Source organism: Myodes glareolus, chromosome 16 (genome assembly GCF_982192425.1).
Source record: "Myodes glareolus chromosome 16, mMyoGla1.1, whole genome shotgun sequence".
Classification (NCBI taxonomy): domain Eukaryota; kingdom Metazoa; phylum Chordata; class Mammalia; order Rodentia; family Cricetidae; genus Myodes; species Myodes glareolus.
This window is the reverse complement of record NC_142041.1, coordinates 17,882,248-17,895,854: the sequence shown is the minus strand read 5'-3', so window position 1 is coordinate 17,895,854 and position 13,607 is coordinate 17,882,248. Positions and strand designations below refer to the sequence as shown.

The following is a 13,607-nucleotide window of genomic DNA, read 5'->3' as shown; positions in this document are numbered from 1 at the left end:
AAGCTTGACCTCTACAGTTCAAAACCACTTGCTTAGCCATCAGTGGGCAGCGGTTTTCACTATGTCCACTCCTCGACAAGAAGTCACACATAAACACCCCTACACTTTCACGAATGCTGTGTTTCAAATGGCCCTGGGCACTCTTGTACTAAAGGTTTTCTTTTGTTCAGCTAGCAGTGGTGAGCTGCCCCAACTCCAAACTAAGTAGGCAGATGGAGGCACTTCTTACAGCCTTTCTTTCATTCACTTTATGAATGCCCTTTTCTAAATGCCTTTGGCTCCTGTTGAAATATGGTTTTCTTTGGTGTTTTTGATTGTTTATATTACTATTTTCCCGCTTATGAAACCTGTATTCTCTTACTGTACTGGGATCAGTCAGCAAATGCTCACTTAGGCACTTCTGAAGCTCTGCCATGGTTGGCGTGTGCCCTTTGCTTTCATTCTAATGTTTCTGGGTTACATCCTAGCACTGGAACTTCTGTAATGGGTTAAACGTGTGTTCTCTAGGTGGGACGTATTGTGATAACTGGAATTTTAACTCTCTCGTCTCCCAAGTGTGTTTGTCATTATACAATGGTATTTAAAAGTAATTTCGTGCTTATGGTTCTACTCCTCAGGCATATTTTTATTCATATTTCATAAATACAGTATTTATTCATACTGATTTCCTATCATTTTCTCTAAGATTTTGAAATGTGATTGCATAATTACATACTATTTTGTTTTTCTTGATCTTTGAGTCTGTCGAGACAACCCTTCTTAATTGCTACCTTTGTGGTCTTCTTGTCTTTTTCCAATTAAAATTCCACTCATCCAACCATGTTCTAAATATTTAAAAGACTTGCACTTGATTCATGTCTGTCATTTGGAGTGTGTGTAGTCTCACTTAGTAACTTCTGCTTGCACACGGGTATTGTGTCCCCTGTTTTCCTTTTGTTCTCAAGAGTTACTGTTGCTTGTCTAAGGTCTCACATTCCATTCCTTCTCTTCCTCGTGTGTAACAGAAGCTGAGAAAGCCATGAGTTCATCAGGGACTGCAATTTTAGGCTAATTTTATACATGCCATTAAGACTTTTGTTTCCTGACCTCTAACTATGGCTACCTCTAACTTTTTAACCAGAAAAGTCACAGATTTCTCTTTTTCTCCGTCGTCCTATTGGATTCTATTTAATCTCTTACTATTTGCATTTTGGGCGAGAGAACAAAGCTGTGCATTTATGCCTTTGAAATTTATTGAGGTTTATCTTTGCGGCCTAGTGGCAGCCACATCTGTCAGTCTTCCCCAGATGTTTGAGGAAAAGATCTTCTCTTTTTAGGCTACAAAGCTGATTCTTAGCTGTCAGGACTGGTTTTGGTTATGCATAAAATATTCTGTATCCATGGCTTTTGTCGTCACTCACTCTGCAAAGATAATTTCAAGGTATCCATAATAAGGCTTTTAAACTACATCCACCATGACTTTGCAAGCAGGACAACGTAAGGGTGGCATCTGTCTGTTCCGGCACAAATGCAGATTTTGCTTGTTTTCTTAATCTTATTGGCCTTTTCATATGGGAGTTTGACTAGAGTTTAATTTTTAGATGAATTGACTTCTGCTCCTTTTTATCCCAATGATTTCATTGCCCATCTTCTTCCATTATTTTTATTATTTGTAAACCCACTACATACATGTTCAAACACACACACACACACACACACACGCACGCACACACACACACACACAGAGAGAGAGAGAGAGAGAGAGAGAGAGAGAGAGAGAGAAGCTCAGCTCAGATTTTCTAACCTTCAGTCTCATCATGTGAAAATATTTTTAGTGTGTATTTTGAGTCAGGCATAAGGAGTCTAAGCCTGAGATTTATATTTCTTTCACAAAACCCTTTTTCTCCTCCGAGTCTCCTCTTCTTTGCAAATGAACCTTATTTGATTCTTAATCCTGGACTTTACAGACAGCTCACCAAGGAGGTCCTGACATCCTAGCCTATCGTTCACACTGCAACAGTGCGTGCTTCTGCTCAAAAACAGACTCTGAAAGTTTCCAAAATAAGCAAGAGGCACTGTTGTTTCCTTGCAGCCTTCCCGCCGATCACGTCCTCCAGGCCAAGTGTGCACATTCCACATCTGCCTTCCTCCACCTCTTCCTTCGCCGTCTCCCCTGCATACTCCATGACGGTCATCATCTCCCTCATGTCCAGCCTCGCTCTCTTTGCCCTCCTCACCATCGCCACTCTGTACTGCTGCCGAAGAAGGAAAGAGTGGAAAAACAAGAAACGGTGAGGTTCGAGTCCAACCCCGCCACATACAGTCATGCCTTATAGCCCACATAGTTCTGGAACTGGGGACTAGAAGAAAGAGTGTCTGCCACACCACCGTCACCGTACTAACGCCCATGCCCTGGCTGTAAAATTAGACACCTCACTTGAACTTTAAAAATGTCACAAGTACCAAAGTCAGTTTTTCCAACAGAGAGAACTTAATCATTTGGCGAAAATGGCTACTCCTGCATCCTGTCTTCTCCCACCACTGCCGCTGATACAGATAGTGATAAAATGGGCCTCTCGACTAGAGGCCAAATGACACACTTCGTTGTTCTCAAGCCCAAGAGCCCTCAGCAAACTTAGTACTACACACTCTAGGCATTTCTAAATATCCGTAAGGACCAAGATCAAAGGCTGTTGTTGGTCTCACCTCTCTCACCTGCAGGGAATCAGCGGCCGTGACCCTCACCACTCTGCCTTCTGAACTCCTGCTGGACAGACTCCATCCCAACCCCATGTACCAGAGGATGCCACTCCTTCTCAACCCCAAGTTGCTCAGCCTGGAGTATCCCAGGAATAACATTGAGTATGTCAGAGACATCGGAGAGGGAGCATTTGGAAGGGTCTTTCAAGCAAGGTAAAATGAGCCATGGTGTGTGAGGGGCGCAGGGAGGAATCTCTGTTGGAATTCACTACGCTTGAAAAAAAAAATCACTGGATCATTAGACTGATCTACTGTGTGCAAAGTTGATATCAAGTTTCTTAATCCTTTACATCATTTGTTTGAATTGAATGCTATTTTTGAAGATTTATTTATTTTTTTATTTTGCATGAGTTGGTGTTTGGCCTGCATATATGCATGTGCACCAGGTGGGCGCAGTACCCACAGAGGCCAGAGGAGGGCACTGGATCCCCCTGGAACTGGGATTACAGATAGAAGTGAGCCTCTGTGTGGATCCTCAAAGCAGTCAGTGCTCCGAGCCATCTCTCTACCCAACATGTTTATTTGGAAATCTCAATAACCCCCTTTTTACTAGAAAATAGTATATCTAGAAAGAATGTAGTGTGCTGCACTTAAATTTGTAATTTATAGGAAATCCAATAAGCAGTTTACAAGAAGTTACTAGGAATTCAACTATATTTCCCTTCTAGGAAATAATTTTCTATACATTTTAGCCATAATTTCTTACATTGCTTTGGTAACACTGCTTACTTCCTTTTCTTCTCTCGATTGTCATTCTCCGCTTCATTTCAAGTTTCCTTTGAATTTGTGTTTAAGAACTCAGAATTTGACTTCTGTAGACATTAAATGGACATTCATGGAATATCAAAACAGACAGGGAAAATGTACATATTAAAAAAATAATGAGTTCAGGAAAGGGGTATCTTACAGTCAATCATAGCTCATTTCTTGGCTTTATGTAAAATGGAATAAATACCCACTCTGTGTGGACGCTGCTCCACAGACATCTAGCTGAGCATCAGGATATGGAATTGGACTTCATCACCAATTTTCAGTCCTGTCGTTATGCAGGCAAGGCCCTATTTCCACTTAACACAGCCTTGATTTTGAGGTTGCATTTAAAATGAAAAGTCTCACACACTATGAGACTGGCAAGTTGCAACTTTAGGCTGTATGGGGACCATAAAAGCCGTTGGCTGTAGTCTTCACCGTTAAGGAATTTGTATTCAGACTAATCAATAGGGGGTTACAATGGACATGTTAGCTCTCTCTCTCTCTCTCTCTCTCTCTCTCTCTGTGTGTGTGTGTGTGTGTGTGTGTGTGAGAGAGAGAGAGAGAGAGAGAGAGAGAGAGAGAATGTGTGTTTATCTTCTAGTTCGTAAGTAACACACTATTAAAAATAATCTATGTTGAAAATAACTAGTGAATGTCCTGATTGGCATAAAGAAGTTGAAGCATGACTACTGACTACTGTCTTCCTTTGGTTTGTGGCTCAGGAAAGGCTGCATGGTGGGGGCTCTATAAATGTGAATAAATATAATTCCAGGGTATAAACATCCCCATCTGCGGTTTATCTCTTAGGGCTCCAGGTCTACTTCCTTATGAACCTTTTACTATGGTGGCCGTGAAGATGCTGAAGGAGGAGGCCTCTGCAGACATGCAAGCAGACTTTCAGAGGGAGGCGGCCCTCATGGCAGAGTTTGACAACCCAAACATTGTGAAGCTCTTAGGTATGAAAATGTCACCGAAGGAAAAGGCTTCTTCAGAGAAGACCTTTTCTAACCTTTCTTCCATCAGTGGGATGTGTCTCTTTCCTCCTTTCCTAGTTTAGAATCTTCATCCACTTTCTGACATACAGTCCACCCCAGCTTTCAGACACTCGGGAGCTCACAGATACCCCTTTAATTCCATCGCTTCCAACTGTCTCAGTCACTACTGCCTCTGTTCTGACTAGAAACTGTTTCAAGCATCTCCTCACGAAGAACATTCCCTTGACACTAATTCACCATCACAGAATTTAGTAAAGGCTGGAAGTATGTATATCATATGTCCACTTTATTTCTTCCTTAAACTAGACCATCATGATTTCAATCATATTTTTGTTCATTGTTATGTCTCCATTTCATCACAGATTCATAAATTTAACAAGTATTCCCTGAACAGTTTATAAAATTACATAGAAATAGATAAACCTTTCAACATTATCAGGCCTTGTGGAGCTTACATTCTTTTGGGGAGATAGCAGAGGTAAACATGCATAAATGTGGCTTATATGCCTCTGATTTGTTTTAAAACTCAAAGTAAAGGAAGACTCTTTGGAATGTGAGCTACTATCTTTGAAGACTTCAGTGGACATGTGACATTTGTGTAAAGGCCGGGCTGATACGAGAGAACACTGTGGAGAGACTGGAGAATGCACAGGCCCCACGGCAAGCTAATCTAGTGCCGAAAGCACAGCAGACAGGGCTGGGAAGAGGGTGCTCTGCGCATAGTGTTCACTGTACCAACATAGGGCCTGCGTTTAGATCCCCTGCACCCACGTAAAGGCTGGGTATGGTGACACATGCCTGTAAATCCCAACACTGGAAGAGCAGACAAGAGGATCCCTGGGACTTGAAGTCAACCCTCCTAGTGGGGTTGGTGAGCTCCAGGATCAGTGAGAGACTCTGTCTCAAGGAAAGAAGGTAGGGGGCAACTAAGGAAGACACATGACATTGGTGTCTATACTCCATACATGGGCACATGCATGTGCACACATACCTACACACACATACACCCTTACACACAAACATAAACATGTGCACACACACACACACACACACACACACACAGAGAGAGAGAGAGAGAGAGAGAGAGAGAGAGAGAGAGAGAGAGAGAAAGAGAATAGAAAAGTGATGGAGATGGTTTAAGAGAGTGATGTAAGGCTGGATTCAATAGTAAATGCAGTGGGGCAGTAGGAAGATCCTGCAAGGCCTTCACATAAAGAACAAAAGAATACTGAGAGGGGGAGAAATAGTCTTCCTCAGGGAAGAGCTCACAACTCTTATCCAATACCAAATGGCCAGCCCTGACAATGTACAGACAAGTAACATTAAATAGACTAACCAGGTTGTATTTAGAATATGCCTGTTATACACACACACACACACCTACACATATGCATGTAATAACAATTAATGAAAGGAGGCTGTGAATTTGAAATGAATAAATTTGAAACAAGGAGGGGGAAATGAAATAATTAGAGTATAATCTCAAAAATGAAAGGCAAAACCCCCTGACTTTTGAAATGTAAGTAAAATGGGAATCAAACAGAAAGTCTAGCCAAGAAGTGCCAATCCATGGCATGACGTGATTCACACCCTCCGCCCCCCCCCCCAGAAAGTCTGTGTCTGCTTTGTTGAGCAGGGTTGAAGGGAAGGCACTGAAAACAAGAGCACAGTGAATGGCGTCTTTCAGTATGCAGGAAAAGACGCTGGCACAGGTCAGGGAATAAGTGGTGAAGTAATAAGAAGGCATGGGTCTGTGTGCAACTTGAAGGTGGAGCCAAAGAATCCCGCGACAGAGCAAATGTGATTTTTGCAACAAAGAAGGGAGACAAGAAGAAGACCACACATTTTGTTTAGGCTTTGCTAACACCCAACAAGAACCAAGATTCATACTACATATAATAATTGGAGGTTGAAGAAGGATCAAGAGTTCAAGAGTTCAAAGTCACAGTTGGCTCAAAATGAACAACCGTGAGACTACATTGCATGCACACTTTTTCTTGAGAGGAATATGTTGTCCAAAGCTTCCTAATGTAAGAATTCTTTCCAAACCAATTCAACTATTGTAACAAGAGCAAAGTCACCTGATACTATAGGTAAATAATTACTGACAAAAACCCAAAGAAAATTGTGTAGGAGGGAAAGTGAAATGTGACCAACCTTTGACTTCCTATTGAATGTACACATTGTCAGCTAAAATCCTTTGAATTAAAGAACTAACTAGAATCTATTTCCTATTTCTCCTATTTCCTTCAAACTGAAACTTCTAGTTTTGCCCTGAAAAGCATAATAAATCTAACAGTCTTTCTTTATTGTAACATGAAACTATGCCCATCAGACATAGTGGCACAAGCTCAACATTTACTTCTCACATATAGTAAGATGCTAAGGTTTTTCAAATGTCTTCCTCACACTACATAAAACTCTGTGTGTATGAACATTACTTTCTTTATAGAATGGACATCAAAGATAAAACTCTAAATTTCAAAGTATTTTACTACAACCACCTAAGAAATTCCTCTAAGAATCTTGGGTTCTTTGTATTTTTCTTCCTAAATGTGGTAGATATTTCTGTAAATGGAAGTTTCTGTCCCTCCTGGTTCCACAGCCATTCAGTTCCAAGGAAACACACAGAGGCTTGTGTTAATTATAATTAATATTTGGCCTATTAGCTCAGGCTTATTATTAACACGCTCTTACAAATTTAATTAGCCCATAATTTTTGTCTGTGTTTAGCCACATGATTTGGTATCTTTTATCAATAAGGCATTCTCATCTTGTTTCCTCTGCATCTAGCTAGTGACTATATCCCTTCCTTTCCTCTTCCCAGAATTCTCTTAGTCTGGTCACTCCATCTATACTTCCTGCTTGGCTACTGACCAATCTGCATTTTATTAAACCAATGCAAGTGGCAAATTTTTACAGCGTACAAAAGCATTATCCCACAGCATATTTCTTGTTCTCATTCTTCAGAGAACTAAACAGAATGATTACGTCACACATTCCCAGAAAACCCCTATTTCTGAATTCACTTACCATATATTACTTTGCACCTGCTCTCCAGATACCTGGTCAGTTGGAGGGATTTAAAGAAACAGGGAATAATCTCTCCATTCCAAGAGATAAAATGTGTGAGAAACGTCTCTAATACAATGGATGTGTATGAAGGAAGGTGGTAGGTACTATACGGAAAGATAACCGAGGGGAAAACATCTTTCTGGATTGGTCCTTTAATTTTGGAATGCTTTTTTACTGTGTAAAGACTCAGCCTAACCAAGATATTATTTTGATTGCAGGCGTGTGTGCAGTAGGAAAGCCTATGTGTCTGCTCTTTGAATACATGGCCTATGGTGACCTCAATGAGTTCCTCCGAAGCATGGCCCCTCACACCGTGTGCAGCCTCAGTCACAGTGACCTGTCCACAAAGGCTCGGATGTCCAGCCCTGGTCCTCCACCCTTGTCGTGTGCAGAACAGCTCTGTATTGCCAGGCAAGTGGCAGCCGGCATGGCCTACCTGTCTGAGCGCAAGTTTGTCCACCGGGACTTAGCCACCAGGAACTGCCTGGTGGGGGAGAACATGGTAGTAAAAATTGCAGACTTTGGCCTCTCCAGGAACATCTACTCTGCAGACTACTACAAAGCTAATGAAAATGACGCCATCCCTATCCGTTGGATGCCACCTGAGTCCATTTTCTACAACCGTTACACCACAGAGTCGGATGTGTGGGCTTACGGTGTGGTCCTCTGGGAGATCTTCTCCTATGGCCTGCAGCCATACTATGGCATGGCCCATGAGGAGGTAATTTACTATGTGAGAGATGGCAACATCCTCTCCTGCCCCGAGAACTGCCCCTTGGAACTGTACAACCTCATGCGCCTGTGTTGGAGTAAGCTACCCGCAGACAGACCCAGCTTCTGCAGTATCCACCGGATCCTGCAGCGCATGTGCGACAGAGTAGAGGGAACGGTGGGTGTCTAGGGTTGACTGTGCTCAAACAACCCCCAACAGGCTCTTTCCAGATGGTGGGCCGGAGAAATCCTACAGCAGAGGCTGGATAGGACCAGAGAGGAAAGGGTTTAACATAGACATCCCAAGCCAGTAGCTTGTTTGCAGCAAGAAACAGATCGCGAAAAACCCACAGATTAGGAGGGTCCCATTGAAATAGGAGGTTGGAGAACCAAGCTAGGAAAATTAAGAGGACCGTAGGTGGCGCTTCACCCTCAAAGGGACAGTTCTGAATATATACTATATAAAGAGAATAGCTCGGGTTCCGTTTTTGCATCACCGCTCAGACTGAGCGTGCAGTGCTCAGTTGAACCCAAAGCCGTACGTGCAGCTTCGTTTTTTTTTTATTATTTTTATTTTTCAGTTTCATTTTTGAAGGAAGACACTCTGTCCATTGTAAAAACAGTGTGTCTCTGCGCATTTAGATGAGGACAGGAAACTAAAGACAGGAAGCCATTCTTTCATTACTCAAGACACATGACCGGTTCTTTGTGTTGCTTTTCTCCTTTCTCGCGTTGAATGTGCAACCACATAGTCTCATTCTAGAGCTGCGCGTCTATTTTACTGATGGGTTTTTAAGGGATAAGAAGTGGAAAACCTGCAAGCTCTGTGCTGACTGCAGGTCCTGGCTTCTTTTCTCTGCCTACTCTCCCCCAGAAGCCCTTCCTTGTGTGCCCTCAGCTTCGAGGTGATTTTTTTCGCCTCACTCCTCCTGTTTTTCTGCAAAAAAATATTTCATAACTTACCAACTTACCTTGCTTTATGAAAACTATATTGACACATTTTTTTTCCTTAAACTATCATAGGCGACAGATACATTTTATTTTTATCTCTGTCAAGTATGGTATTTTTCTTTTCTATGTGCTCTTGGGTTTGCCGTACAGTAATTATGTTACCACAGGCCACTTAATATTGTAAAATATGAGGTATAATATCAGTTATTGCAAGATGCTTTGTGGTTCCAAGTTATTTCACAAGGAATGTTTTTGTCCATTCTGACTGGTTGTCTTTTAGAAGGCATTTTGATTGATGGGTTCTGTGATTAGCAGAGCACTGTGCAGAACTTCTACACAGTGGATCAAACCACCACGTTACTTAATATGATTGTTTTAACTTCCTGGACTCAGGACCCCCCGTACCTAAAGTTCTTCAGTGGAAACCTACACACATACATAAGGACCTGTGGAGGTGACTTATCATCTGTCATCTATGTGTGATTTCAAAGCCTACACCATATACCTTGTTATTGTTTTTCTAAGGGTTTTCAATGACTAGGAAGAAAGCCTATTTAGTATTATTAATTTCAACCTATCTAAACATCCAATGGATGGCATGTTTGTCTCAGCATGAGTTTTACTTGCACTTTTGAATTAAAACCACTAAGTTATTTCCTTTGTAGCCGGCTAGAGTGTGGCACAGTGTAGGAACATGGGTCCAGTACAGCAATTTGAAAAGGGAGAGATGTTACTAAGTGCAGGATTGTATCAATAAGTCACCAGTAAGTCTGTGAAAGTGTCCAGATACCCAACACAGCCAAGCACCAGGTTATTTTGCACATGGTGTCAAAATACGTCTGGAATTAGGATAGAGTAGAAAAGGAAAACTTTCCATCACTTCACAGTTTTATTATGAGTTTGTTACATGTTGTTATTATTCTAAAAACGAATAATGTCTGATAATATCTATGGGTATCCCATAATGTAATCAATCTTAGATTTCTGAACATGTAGGATTCTCTTAGTTTCATCATCATAAACAGTATTATGATCACCTACACTTGTACACAGCCCTACGTACCTCTTTACTGGCAGTCCAAGGAAAGAAATGTGTGGATCACATGGCATGCACACTATAACAGCTTTTGCCATGGAGCCTGGAGAAATAGCTCTGCCGAGAGTACACACTGCTTTTGCAAGAACTGGAGTTCATTTCTCGGCACCCAACTTGCAACCACCTGTAATTCCAGGTCCCAGGCATTTCTATATCTCTGGTCTCTGAGGGCATTTGCACTCATGTGCACATACCCACAAGATACATAATTAAAATAATAATAAAAATAAAACTTTTATTGTGTATTGTCACAATCTCTTAGACATGCTATCATAGCTGCATTGTACAAGAGAACCTATAACACTAAGCATTTGCTATGATAAAAAAAATTAATAGCCTTTTATGACCGTTTTTATATGTGGGTACACAAGCATATGCACATGTGTGGGGGGTGTTGCCCAGTGTCATGGTGCACACGGAGAGGACAGAAGACAAGCTCTAGTGTTGGCTCTCATCTTCTCCTTGTTTGAGACAAGATGTCTTTTTGTTTGGCACTGACCTGATAGCTCCTTGGGCTTCTCCTGTCTATAACTCCATCTTGCTGTAGAAGTATAGAGGTTACAGCAGGACTTACTGCATATGGGTTGATGCGGGTTCAGGTCCATCCCTATGAGACAAGGAGTTTACCCACCTAATACTAAAGAAGAGAATGCCATTTTCATTTCAAACTCTGGTGAAATTGAACTGGGCACAGCAGCACAAGCCTTCAATCCTAGTACTTGGGAGCCTGAGCCATAAAGGTCAAAATTTCCAGCCCAGCTTTGGTTACACAATAACAAAATTCAGTCTCAAAAAGTAAAAGTAAGAATTGAAATTTTCTTTTCCTACGTCATTTATTTATAGTTTTGTTTTAGTAATTGCCTGCAGTCTAATTTTCTTACTTTATTCATTTTAAAATTGAAATGTAAGGTTTATTTTATAAAAAGCAAATTGTGCTTCTGCTATACTTCATATGAAGAGAAAATAGATGTACATTCTACCTTCCAGTAAATGTTGTTTTTTCTTATGAAAAGGAAAAATAACAAGCAACAAACATTAATAACATATACTTCACAATAATAATAAGCCATCATAAAAATGAAGAAACACCAACTGCTGCTTTTTAATTTTAATATTACAAAAATATTCTACCACCATTTATCAATAAGTAGGTAGGGAAGTAGAAGGCAGATAGAAGACAGACAGACAGACAGATAGATCATATATAGTTAGGTGAATAAATGATAGAGATGATAGTTACATAAACAGATCAGCAGATGATTGATAGATAGAAAAAGAGAGATGAGAGACAATCTAAAGCAAAGCAGACAGAATGATACTGTTAAACAGATTTGAGTTGTGTTCTTATAATCTAATGTATGCTACTATTTTCTGTATCAAAATATTCATGTACAGCATCACTTGTAATGATTGGATGTATGAATTTATCATAGTTTTTATAATGTAATAGTTCATTGTTGGAATTCTGCTTATATCTATTTTTCATAATAAAATATAATCTTTCAGAATCTTTATTGCTGGATATTGTGAACATTTTTCTTAAGTAATTTCTTTAGATATCACTCCCAGAAGTGGAATCTATAGGTTAAAGGGCACTTGTACTTTTAATGGTTTTGAATATACTGGCAATTCCATTTCTTGATTAACTTGTCAATACATATATCTTCCAGACAAATGACAGAACACATTTCTGGCATTTCTCCCAGACTCACCAATTCTAAGTACATTAGCATTGTGATCATTGCCACTATAGTAACTCAGAATTTTTCATTTTGTAGCTTGTACTTGCAGTTATTTAAATATTGATTATTTTAAATATTTCTCAATGTTTTGAGTACAGTTGAGTTAGGATTTGTGTGATACTAATATTTTTCTGTTGAGTGTACCCTTTTCTCATTGCTTTATAAAGCACTTTATATATTAAAGCATTAAATTTTGTCATACACCTTTGAATCACTGCTATTGTGTTGGAATATAGATTTTCTTGTGTCTTTGTTATAAGTTTTTATTCATTGAAAAATGATGCTGAATTTCAACATATTCAAATGATTAATTTTCCCTAGTTGATGCGTTAATAATGTAAATTGACTTCTTAATATTGAAACCACCTTGTATTCTGAGAATAAATTCTTTTTGGATGTCAAGCTTACATTTAACTTTTGATCTATTAAGATTCTGCACCAACATTTCTAAGTCAAAAATTTGTCATTTCCTTCTCTGTTAAAGTTTTATTTGCAAAGTGATGGTTTCATAGATTTAAGAGATTTTTATGTATGATATTGGCTAATGCTATGGCTTGGCTGTGTCCCAAAGGGTCATTTTATGGAAGCTTGGTCCCCGGGTGACATGACTGAGAAGCCCTGAAACTGTTATAAGACCAGGGGTAGGGTGGTTTGATTGTATGTGGCAAAGGCATTGCAGGCAACACCCTCAGAAGAGATTAGTTCTGGAGTCTTAGAATAAAAAAGTCTTCACAATAGTGGGTTGTCATGAAATGAGGTCACTTCTTTTGTGTGTACCCTACTATGTGTTCCAGCTTCCTCTGTATTTCCTGGACATGTTGTCATAGTCAGCAACCTAGTACCTTACTGTTTGGACGCTCCATCTACCAGAATCATAAGCCAAATAAGGGATCGGTTTCAGGCACTTGGTTATAGCAAAAGGAAATAGAGTAATATATAAGTGTAAAAGGCCCTCAGACCTTAGTAGGCCCCCAGACCTTAGCACAACTGATGCCATGATGGAAGCACCATTCAGGCTATGTAACTCAGCACATAGAAAGCACACCTGCCAAAACTAAAATAAAGACCTAATCCTGATGTGGGATGTCCTTCTGTATATGCGTTGCATTTATTGGGTAATGAATAAAACTGTTTTGGTCAATGACTTAGCAGAGTAAAACCAGGTGGGAAATATGAACAGAGATAGATAGATAGATAGATAGATAGATAGAGAGAGAGAGAGAGAGAGAGAGAGAGAGAGAGTAGGCGGAGTCAAAGAGATGCCATGTAACTGCCAAAGGAGAAAATCGCCAAAACGGAAACTTACCCTGTAAGCCACAGCCTTGTGGTGATACACAGATTAATAAAAATTGGTTGATTTAAGATGTAAGAGATAGTTAATAAGAAGCCTGAGCTAATAAGCTAAGCAGTGTTGTAATTAATTTAGTTTCTGTATGGTTATTCGGGTCTAGGTGGCTGGCAAATGAACGAGCCATCTCCCACTACAAAATGACATCCACTGTGGGACAACAGCATCCACATAAAAACAGAGAGAGCTTAGGAAGG

General features: G+C 40.2%; 1 protein-coding gene across 1 annotated transcript in view; it reads left to right on the top strand.

Moving 5' to 3' along the window:
- The window catches only part of Musk (muscle associated receptor tyrosine kinase), an 86,178-nt gene extending 74,345 nt beyond the window's left edge, over positions 1-11,833 (top strand). Inside the window, exons 11-14 of the mRNA XM_085677114.2 lie at positions 2,072-2,270; positions 2,701-2,892; positions 4,300-4,448; positions 7,781-11,833. Coding sequence (XP_085533240.2) covers positions 2,072-2,270; positions 2,701-2,892; positions 4,300-4,448; positions 7,781-8,463 — 1,223 coding nt within the window. The 3' untranslated portion in view covers positions 8,464-11,833. The remainder of the gene's footprint in view (positions 1-2,071; positions 2,271-2,700; positions 2,893-4,299; positions 4,449-7,780) is intronic.
- Positions 11,834-13,607: the final 1,774 nt, after the last annotated feature.